This window comes from Diachasma alloeum, unplaced genomic scaffold (assembly GCF_001412515.2).
Source record: "Diachasma alloeum isolate Michigan unplaced genomic scaffold, Dall2.0 Dall_scaffold_00186, whole genome shotgun sequence".
Classification (NCBI taxonomy): domain Eukaryota; kingdom Metazoa; phylum Arthropoda; class Insecta; order Hymenoptera; family Braconidae; genus Diachasma; species Diachasma alloeum.
In genome coordinates this window covers 919,831-930,985 of record NW_021680352.1, presented here as the reverse complement: position 1 = coordinate 930,985, position 11,155 = coordinate 919,831, and the positions used below count along the sequence as shown (strand labels likewise).

At 34.7% G+C, this 11,155-nt stretch overlaps 2 protein-coding genes across 4 annotated transcripts in view; one reads left to right on the top strand and one right to left on the bottom strand.

The window, feature by feature from the left end:
* The window catches only part of LOC107048291 (protein roadkill), a 6,623-nt gene extending 1,691 nt beyond the window's left edge, over positions 1 to 4,932 (bottom strand). The window contains exons 1-4 of one of the 2 annotated variants that reach the window (XM_015271398.1): positions 4,859 to 4,932; positions 2,351 to 2,560; positions 1,997 to 2,295; positions 1,012 to 1,221 (exon numbers count right to left, since the gene is read on the bottom strand). In XM_015271398.1, coding sequence (XP_015126884.1) covers positions 1,012 to 1,221; positions 1,997 to 2,295; positions 2,351 to 2,528 — 687 coding nt within the window. In that variant the 5' untranslated portion in view covers positions 2,529 to 2,560; positions 4,859 to 4,932. Of the gene's footprint in view, positions 1 to 1,011; positions 1,222 to 1,996; positions 2,296 to 2,350; positions 2,561 to 4,538 lie in introns of both variants that reach the window. The other variant, XM_015271397.1, reaches the window with a different exon arrangement.
* LOC107048289 (tudor and KH domain-containing protein homolog) overlaps positions 1 to 10,194 on the top strand; it is a 15,863-nt gene extending 5,669 nt beyond the window's left edge. For both annotated transcript variants that reach the window (XM_015271395.2, XM_015271396.1), the window contains exons 7-9: positions 7,609 to 7,789; positions 7,862 to 8,095; positions 9,180 to 10,194. In XM_015271395.2, coding sequence (XP_015126881.1) covers positions 7,609 to 7,789; positions 7,862 to 8,095; positions 9,180 to 9,410 — 646 coding nt within the window. In that variant the 3' untranslated portion in view covers positions 9,411 to 10,194. The remainder of the gene's footprint in view (positions 1 to 7,608; positions 7,790 to 7,861; positions 8,096 to 9,179) is intronic.
* The last annotated feature ends 961 nt before the right edge of the window (positions 10,195 to 11,155 follow it).

Genomic DNA, 11,155 nt, shown 5'->3' with positions numbered 1-11,155 from the left:
TTTTTTTTTTTTTTTTTTTTTTTTTTTTTTTTTATAACACAATTTACCTGTTTTCATTCACAAAATCTAAATCTCTCTTTAATGTCTCTGTATGGAGATATAGTAATAAGATTTTTTTTAAATTTTTTGTAGATGAAAAAAAATAAAAATGAAAAAAAAAATGAATAAATTGCCCTGATGGGGAGTGGATATACCGCTCGAAACGTCGGCAAGTAGTGAAGATTTGTGTTTTTAATGGAATTGGAGAGTAAAATCGCTGAGAACCGCAGAATGGCCTGGAGAAGTAGGAGAAATATTTGTCATTATGCTGGCGGCTGGAAAAATCATTTTGATCTAGATAAATCTAAAATAACAACAACCAAAGCGAAAATAATCGTCATGTATTCGGCGAAGTAAATGGTATAAATGCATTATTTGATTTCTGAGGGCCAGGGATGGCCATCAATCGATATTTAAAAATAGTAAAATCATTGGTAATCTCAGTTTTCAGTTGATGATGAATTAATTATAAATAATTCAATATTTATAGTATTTATTGTGTATAATTATTCAATTATTTATTGTAATAAATTATTTAATTATGAATAATTTATTTACAATAAATAAATATCTTATTATTATTATATTTAAATAATTATTTATTGTAATTATTTATTACAATAAATAATTAAATATTTGGTAATATCGAACTGTAAATTTTTTATCAAGTAAATAATACTAAATTTCTTAAAAGGGATTTTCGATTATCCAAATAATCGTCAATCTCCCTAACTAAATTACTGATTAATGAATAATTCGGAAGTTGAATATTTTAAATTGATGATCACTCCAACAATTAAAATTTAAGAGTGATATTAGCGAATTCGCTACTTAATAATTTAACGGTAATTATAATTTATGAATATGGCTATCCCTGCTGAGGGCAACACTCAATTCAGCAAAACATGCCAGCTTTAGTCGAAATATTACGAAACGATCGCATCAACTGGAAAATCTCATGCCACTTCATACATTCGTCTCATTCTTCTCGGCATCTCTCTGGCCTTGATGAGAGCTCGGCTGATTGTCATTTTGTACCACTGGTGCAATCATATCAGCTAATACGTCACTCCTCGCCGCAATGACGCTTGCGTGCACTGGAATTTCAGTGTGGGCTGTGCCACCACCGCAGGTCAACTTCGTATCTGCGGACTTGGGGTGCTTCAATAATCTTGCCATGTCCTGAAAATTAAATTCCGTGAATTCTCGAATTTCTGAGATTTTTATCCCAATGGGTCTGGAGGAATCAGTAGAAAGCTTCCTCGTTAATCGTCGATATCTCCGGATTAAACGACACAATTTCGATCAATCGGGGGTCATTTTGAAGCCTGAAAAAATATCTTTAATGTGGAAATAAAATTTTTAAATTTCACTCAGCCGATCTCGAGTTATCGACGGTTGAATATGAGGTATTTCACCGTCACCCTCTTGGGGCGTTTTGACCAAATTTGCGAAATTTCGAAAGGAAAAAATTGAAAATAAAATAGATCCAGGAAGATGCCCAACTCTTATGATACCTCAAAATACTTGTTTTGATAATAAGAATTACTGAAAAAAATAAAACAAATAAAGTGACATAATTTGCAAAATTCAACTTTTTCAACTTTTTTTTTCGAAAAATCGTTATTATGAGCATCTAGAGATCGAAAAAAAATTGTACTCAAAACATTCTTATAGGCAGTAAAAAATGAAAAATTTCGACGCTTAATAACTCAAAATCGGATGAATAGAACTCGAGTTATTAAAAAAAAGCGGAAAAAAAAAATCATATCCCTAAACTGGGCCGTCGAAAAATTGTGAAAAAATTTGAGAGATAGTATTTGAACCCCGCGAATCGTAGAAAAAATCGTCATCAATGTCCAAGAGAGTGAGGGTCAACGGTCGGCTCATTTGGCGTGGAATACCTCATATTAATTCCATTCCCTTGCGCTAATTACCTCAATTCCCCAAACTTTACCTGTGCCAGACTGTTCTTCTCAATTTCACACTGAATAATCTGTATTTTCACCATGACCGAGACCTCCCCATTCCTCTTATAATGCCGATCAACAATCGAGAGGTCCCTGTACCCCAGTGAAATAATGTCAGACGTTGTTTTGAGTTCAAGAATTGTTCTGCTGACTTGACAGTACTCCCAGTGATTGACATTAGCGTTAAAAACAGCGAATTGAAATCGTATTTTAGCCTGCTCGACCTCCTCAATGGAGCAGCTGAGCATGTTTAAGCACAAAACCACTGGATTTGTGATCCTCTTCCCTGCGAATTGTCAATTTATTAAATCCGCTGTTCTCCGGATTCAGTGGATACTTGCCTTCTGGGCCCTTCCAGAACCTAATCGACAGACTCCACGAACTCCGTATCCCATTGACATTAAGATCGAAGGTGGGACTGTCAATGGAAGTCTTCTTGGCAACTGTTTTCTTGTAATTCTTGATGGGCCATGAGTACTTGAAGACAATGTCCGAGACCGTTGGGACGAGCAGTTCCATGTCGAGAGTATCAGAATCACTCTAACGCTCTTCTGTAATAGAGAAGGTTCATTATCCCCCACTTTCCATCGGCCTTGGTGCAAAAATGCGGTGAAGGTGGAAACATTCACTCATGTTTTCAGTCATTCACTCATTAATTCATCAATTGATCACGGGGAATGCGCAGAAACAAGCAAGTGGAATCATAATTTTGGAGGGGGTTTGTGTGAGGCAACTGGCACGCGGAAAATTAACCAACTTAATTTTCGTGCCTATCGCTGAAAGTGTCTGCACGATATCATTTTTTTGGTCGGTGAATTAAAGTTTTTTTTTATTGTTATTTTACACCGCTTCGACCCGGTTAGGGGATACTGCGAATGTGAATTAAAGTTAGGAGTTTTCGGGTTCAAATGGAAGTTAAATGAGTGATTTTTTATTTTCTTGTGGATTTTGTGACATTTTGTTGATTAACTATATGACCCTGTATGACCTACACATAATCCGTGTATGGCGGTCATGATCCGTATTCTGACCCTCATTATACGCCTTATGACCCTTAACCTGACCCTTATTTTGACCCTGGTGACCCGTAGTTTTTGATCCCATGGCCCTTATTTAGACCCTTAATCTGACCCTCACTATAACCCTCGTGATCCTTAGTTTCTGACCCCATGGCCCTTATTTAGACGCTTAATCTGACCTTTGTGATCCTTAATCTGACCCTCATTATAACCCTTGTAACCCTTATTTTGACCCTCGTGTCTTTTTTTCTAACTCATGACTCTTAATCTGACCCTCGTGACCCTTATTCTGTCCCTTATGACCCTGATTCTGACCCTAATGACTCTTATTTTTACCCTCGCGCCCTTATTCTGATCCTTATGACCCTATTTTGATCCTCATGACCCTTTTTCTAACTCTCATGACTCTTATCGGACCCTTGTGACCATTATTCTGACCCTCGTGACCCTTATTCTGTTTCTTATGACCCTGTTTTGATCATTGTGACTCGTTTTCTAACTCTCATGATCCTTATTCAGCCCTCATAACCCTATTTTGATCCTTGTGACCCTTTTTCTAACTCTCACGCCCCTTATTCTGACCCTCATGATCCTTATTCTGCCCTCATGACCCTATTTTGATCCTTGTGACCCTTTTTCTAACTCTCACGACCCTTATTCTAGCCCTCATGACCCTATTTTGGTCCTTGTGACCCTTGTTCTCACTCTCACGACCCTTATTCTAGCCCTCATGACCCTATTTTGGTCCTTGTGACCCTTGTTCTCACTCTCACGACCCTTATTCTAGCCCTCATGACCCTATTTTGGTCCTTGTGACCCTTTTTCTCACTCTCACGACCCTTAATCGGACCCTCATGATCCTTATTCTGCCCTCATGACCCTATTTTGATCCTTGTGACCCTTTTTCTCAGTCTCACGATCCTTATTCTGCCCTCATGGCCCTATTTTGGTCCTTGTGACCCCTTTTCTAACTCTCACAACCCTTATTCTAGCCCTCATGATCCTTATTCTGCCCTCATGACCCTATTTTGATCCTTATGACCCTTTTTCTCACTCTCACGACCCTTAATCGGACCCTCATGATCCTTATTCTGCCCTCATGCCCCTCACTCTGACCCTAATACCGCTGATTTTAATCCTTGGGACCCTTAATTCTCGAGTCTTAATTTTGAGTGCCAAATTTTTATTACCAGAAGTCGATTTTTCATTTTTATAATATAGAGAGATGTGAAGAGGCTTTCGTCGGCTGCTGTTCGTGGAGTCGTAAATCATTGTCTCATTTGTGATACAATTCCGCTGGCGTGCAACCAACAGATTCCAACGGTCTGTTCTCCCGTATTTCGGGAATTTCTGTAGTTCCTCAATTGCATCAATCCACGATTTTAAAAGGGGGGCTGAATGAATATGAATTATCAATCGCGTGTGCATCCTCCCAGAATCGATCATCATTCCCAACACGTTGAATTACCACACGTTAAACCCCAGTCTGGAACACTAGTCCTTGACTTACCTCACGTGAAATTAACGATGACGAGGGATCGATAAGCCAATCCGAGATTAATTGCACACTGGATATTAATTACCGCGTACGTGTGACAGATTGTCAGTGGTAAATTGCACAGAAGTCTATTGATTTTTCCAGTCACGATGATTCACAACTGAATAAAATAATATTTAGTCATCCATTCGACAAATGTTGCTCGTGCAAACATTTATTCCGGATTACTCTGGTTTTAGAATAATAGATGAAGAGTGATTATCCATTTTTGCAATGAAAAAATATGATCGAATGAAATTAATTTTTCGGAGGCCCCAGAAGGGTCTTGTTACCGATACCGATACAAAGACACGACTGAGTTCGTTCGAGAGGTCTGTGTCCCTCTTTGTTAAATTTCTTGTTTTTCTCTGGCACGTATCGCCCCAGTGTCGTACGCGTACTTTATAAATGGAATAGCTTGCCTCGTGTTACCTATATGCGTCGATCTATTCGTCAGGATTAATGCGATCATTGGAACAATTGAAACACCGAAGCTATATTCGGGATATCGTTGAGCCTGAACAGCTAAACTCAATGAAATTGCAATTAAAATGCGCGATTTTTTTTTAATCGTCATTTTACATCGCTTCGAGCCGGTTAGGGTATACTGCGAGGATGATCAAGACTTTAAATGGTTAGATCGCACCATTCTACCCGGCCGGGAGTCGAACTCGGAACCTTTCGCATGTGAGGCCAAAAAAAAAAAAAAAAAAAAAAAAAAAAAAAAAAAAAAAAAAAAAAAAAAAAAAAAAAAAAAAAAAAAAAAAAAAAAAAAAAAAAAAAAAAAAAAAAAAAAAAAAAAAAAAAAAAAAAAAAAAAAAAAAAAAAAAAAAAAAAAAAAAAAAAAAAAAAAAAAAAAAAAAAAAAAAAAAAAAAAAAAAAAAAAAAAAAAAAAAAAAAAAAAAAAAAAAAAAAAAAAAAAAAAAAAAAAAAAAAAAAAAAAAAAAAAAAAAAAAAAAAAAAAAAAAAAAAAAAAAAAAAAAAAAAAAAAAAAAAAAAAAAAAAAAAAAAAAAAAAAAAAAAAAAAAAAAAAAAAAAAAAAAAAAAAAAAAAAAAAAAAAAAAAAAAAAAAAAAAAAAAAAAAAAAAAAAAAAAAAAAAAAAAAAAAAAAAAAAAAAAAAAAAAAAAAAAAAAAAAAAAAAAAAAAAAAAAAAAAAAAAAAAAAAAAAAAAAAAAAAAAAAAAAAAAAAAAAAAAAAAAAAAAAAAAAAAAAAAAAAAAAAAAAAAAAAAAAAAAAAAAAAAAAAAAAAAAAAAAAAAAAAAAAAAAAAAAAAAAAAAAAAAAAAAAAAAAAAAAAAAAAAAAAAAAAAAAAAAAAAAAAAAAAAAAAAAAAAAAAAAAAAAAAAAAAAAAAAAAAAAAAAAAAAAAAAAAAAAAAAAAAAAAAAAAAAAAAAAAAAAAAAAAAAAAAAAAAAAAAAAAAAAAAAAAAAAAAAAAAAAAAAAAAAAAAAAAAAAAAAAAAAAAAAAAAAAAAAAAAAAAAAAAAAAAAAAAAAAAAGCCATTGATGTGGGCGCGCGCACTTGGGAATCTGGTGGGCATGTCGAGGCATTCGAAAATAAACTGATCATAAAGTCGTGACGATACTTACTATTACCGGAAGTCATCCACAACAGATCTCATCGTGGGACTGCAGAAACTGCGGAGAATCTCGATGTAACCGTACCTGATAATTAATGCGGTGAGAGAAGCGCTGGCGATTTGCGTCCTAAGGCACCTGGAGGATTTACTGGATTGTGGTTTATTCACCGGGGAAATCTTGTATGCATTATTCATTAAGCCTGCGGTGACGAAGTTTATTCCCCCGTCAGCCGATAGTGATTGAACTGTGATTGAGAGGGCTTTTACGTTTTGCATGGAGTTGTTAATCTCACGGGGCGAATCCATTTCTCAATAATTAATTGAATCATTTGATAGACTTGTGTTTTGATTTAAAGCTACGCCCCCTGCTCGCTTCGCTCGTCAACCCCCCATGTGGCCCTTATTTTGGCCCCCCTTGACCCTTATCGGGCCCTTGTGACCCTTAATCTGATTCTCGTGGCACTTGTTATTATTCTGGTGCTTATTATAACTTTTATGACTCGTATTTTGACTCCCCTTGACCCTTATTCTGGCCCTTGCGACCCTTCATTTCCGAACCTTTAATTTTGGTGTTAATTTTGAGAACCAAATTGTCATTATCAGGAGTCGATTTGGATCTTAATAATATAGAGAGAGCCCCATATGACTCCCATGACCCTTATTTTTACCGTCACGGCCCTTAGGCCCTTGTGACCCTTAATCTGATCCTCGTGGCCCTTTGTTATTATTCTGGCGCTTATTATAACTCTTATGACTCTTATTTTGACTCCCCTTGACCGTTATTCTGGCCCTTGTGACCCTTCATTTCCGAACTTCCGTGAATTGAGTCGAGTAGTTTCTCCAAAACTCAATATTTTCTTTTCTTTAGGCCCTTGTGACCCTTAATCTGATCCTCGTAACCCTTTGTGATTATTCTGGCGCTTATTACAACTCTTATGACTCTTATTTTGACTCCCCTTGACCCTTATTCTGGCCCTTGCGACCCTTCATTTCCGAACCTTTAATTTTGGTGTTAATTTTGAGAACCAAATTGTCATTATCAGGAGTCGATTTGAATCTTGATAATATAGAGAGAGCTCCATTGACCCCCATGACCCTTATTTACACCCTTGTGACCCTTAATCTGACCCTCGTGATTATTCTGACCTTTATTATAATTCATATGACCCTTTTTGGCCCCCTTGACCTGCGGTCTGTACCAAACCGAGTTTTCGAGAGATATCTCTGAATCTGAGGGAGATAGAGAAATTTTCGTAAGAACCTTTATTGTAGATCTTCATCCGCTCTACAAAAAAGGTTATGACAAAAATTGAGCCATCTGCCTTAGATCCGGAGATATTCATTGAAGAATCCCCCCAATAGTCAAAATCCACTTTTTACCGCTTCGCTACGGATTTTGCTTGCAATATTCAATTCAGTGGCAATTTTGCATCTTCATCTCCCAATTATTCCTTCAATTTCGCAGGGATGAAGAATGGAGTCAAGAGGCATGCGACAGATTTAATGAGTTGGTGCACTCCGCCCAGTGGAAAGTATTAATTGCCAAAGTCCGTGGGTTCAAAGAACGAACTTCAGGGCAGGGCACGTCAAGAAGGGAGGGATCCCCCATCCCTTGTGTCGATCTGTTTGATAGGAATGACAATTTGGTAATCAGTCGATCTCTCGTGGTTTGCCGATTGATTTGTGTATTCAGTGATTCATGTTTATTTGTTGAATAGGATCTGAATGTTGGAAAACAACTGGTACTTGAGAATCTGGCAGTACCCATTGAAGACAGTTGGTCAGCTGCCAGTTCGACTCTATCGTTATCCAAACCGAGTCACGACAGTTCAACGAGTCCCACGGCACTCAGATCTCCTCTTCCCACGACGTCTTCCAAAGTATTGAGCGTAATGACACCAGGAAACATGCAGCCAGGTGCTATTGAAGAAATTGATCTGACGACACCTAAGGTATCACTCTTGGTTTATTCAAAGGCAGAGGGCGACTGTTTTATGAAAATCAAATAGAAATACTATTCCAAATGGTTCAGGACGATTAAATACTATTTGAAATGTATATTTCAAGTTGACTATTTTGGTCGATCGAATAGTATTTATTTATGTCTTTTTGATATTTCACTTCAACGAAACAGAAAATTTAGTATTTACTATTTTATGTCACTATTTCACTATTTGTTTTACATGAAATATTTTTTTTCCTGCGAATATTTCCCTTCTCGATCCCTTATTATTTTTTAAGCATTCGGAAATTATTTACAGAAAATGCTCGTAATTCTCAAAAAATTGCAATTTTTAAATCATTCCATCAATCTTTCTCTAAAAATGAACTTTCCAATTTTTTTTCAGATTCTTAAAAGGTTTTCTAACGGTTCAATATCAACATTCTAATTTAGACTTGCAAAGTTTAAATAACAAAATCATTGTAAAATGTCTGGAAACTTGGGGTCAAGTGGGGTTCAAATGAAAGCTCTAATGTTGGACTTTTTTTTTTTTTTTTTTTTTTTCATTACAGAAAAAATACCCAGAGACTTGGATATCCTCAAACATCACTAAAAAACCTAATGTTTCATCAGTAAAGCAAACCTGTTTTTTTTTTTTCACTACAGAAAAAATAGGTTTTCTAACGGTTCAATATCAACATTGAAATTTGGTGTTGCAAAGTTTAAATAATAAAATCATTGTAAAATGTCTGGAAACTTGGGGTCAAGTGGGGTTCAAATGAAAGCTCTAATGTTTGACTTTTTTTTTTTTTTTTTTTTTTTTTTTTTTTTTTTTTTTTTTTTTTTTTTTTTTTTTTTTTTTTTTTTTTTTTTTTTTTTTTTTTTTTTTTTTTCTCATTACAGAAAAAATACCCAGAGACTTGGATATCCTTAAACATCACTAAAAAACCTAATGTTTCATCAGTAAAACAAACCTGTTTTTTTTTTTCAGTACAGAAAAAATAGCCAGAGACTTGGATATCCTTAAACATCATTAAAAAACCTAATGTTTCATCAGTAAAAAAAAACCTAATGTTTTTGCTTTTTCGCTTTAGAAGCTGAATCTCAATGTTGAAGAGGTGGACCTCGTGACCCCCGTCAAGGACACCACAGCAAAGCTGATCAAGTCTGAAGGTCAGTCGCAGCTGTACAGCAATGGGGAACGATTCAAGGCGCCAGGATTCCACAGAAATGGAAGTTCCCAGTGGAATCCGAAGAAGGCGCCAATCCCGGGGGGCTACGAGGATGACAACTCAGAGGACGACGACAGCCTCGAGATGTTCTAGATCAAATCCCATCGACAATTCACAAATTCAATGCCTCATTGTCATTCAATCACCTCGCTCTTCGCTGGCCGAGAGTTAAAACTGTTAAAAGTTTATTTCGGTAGTTCAAAGTTTAGAGATTAAAGTTTCCTCCTCTTCGTATTCTAGTTTTATCGGGAATAATAAGTACGTGCCTTGCGTCGGAAAATATCGTGACTTGTTTTGCGCAAGTTATTTCTGGAGTTGTCAATCTTATGATAAAAACAAAGTCAATGTTTTCTTTTTTATTTCGTAAAGGCTTCAAGTTTTGTCGTCAGTTCGAACAATTACGCAACGAAGTTATGGCGTACGATTTATTTTTCAATTATATTCCTTTCGCAGGAAAAATATTTTTTTTTATTTTCTGGTTTGGATCTACAACTCGAATGTGACAAATTTTTGAAGCAAAATACTGGAATTTCAGGAGACAGAAATCAATAAATTGTTCGGGTGTTCAGTTTTTCCTAATCTTTCGTGAATTGAGTCGAGTAGTTTCTCCAAAACTCAATATTTTCTTTTCCTAGTTTATCAAAGCTTCAAGTTCATCTTCAGTTCAAACAATTATGCAGACATGTTCTCAGTTCATTTTTCAGTTCTTTTTGCGCAGGAAAAATACATTTTTTTATTTTCTATTATGATTGAACAACTCAAATGTAACTGTAATTTTTTTATAAAAAATATTGAAATTTCTACGAGAGCAAAATTAATAAAGACTTGTTAATCATTAGTACAAAGTTGAGAATAAATACGTTTAACATTTATTGAACCTCGTCTCGAATTTAATATTTCCATTTTCCCCTCTACAATTACATTGATTTACTTTCAGTGGCCACAATTGTTAAAATAGTTATTTTGGAGCTTTCATTGAGAACAAAATGCAAAGATAATAAAGTTTTATTAATTACTTTCACACAAAACTGAGAAGAAGAACGATTAAACTAGAAATGATGGTAAAAATAATTCATCCAATGACAATAAAAAATTCTCCATTTCTCATTCGAAAAAAAAAATTAAAGTTGTAATGAATAAGCTTTATTACCTCAATATTTTTATTGAAAGCCGTTATTGCGATACCAAGGATAATGCCCACGAGGGGATTTGAACCCACAGCCTTCAGATTACCAACTCGTTGCTCTACCAATGCAGCTATTTTTTTAATAATGTTTATTTATCAACTGACAAATTTTTGGATGAAGGCGTTAAATGAACAACTAAAAGAATGCGCCAAAACTAAAATCACGCAAGAGAGTACGAATATTAGAACTTGCATGGCTAGTGTTAAGGGTGCCAAGTGAATTTGGCGATGACCTTGAGAATTGACATTCACCAACAAAGTTATAATTTTTTTAATTAATAGTATTAGACAGATGGTGAACATCGGTGTTGGATTATGTGTAGGAATACTCAATAAAGACACATTAGTTTTATTCTTCAAAGTAAAACTCTTTAATGATCGCACGCAGAAGGTATATCTTTCTCCAACGAAGTCTCTAGGACGACTAACTAAAAGTCATGAGAGTTTTCACTCTCTGGACCCATTTGACAAAAGGCCCTTGTTTCAATTTTCTTCAGCCTCTCCTTTGTGACTCACCATGAGGACTGTTTTTCTTCACGTCTCTATTTTCTAAGAAAAGCCATAAATGTCACCCTGAGTGTTTGGGTGGAAAAGAGAAAATGTTTAACTAAACTAAGAAATTAATTTTTGTATTCAGGCATGAATTCCAACA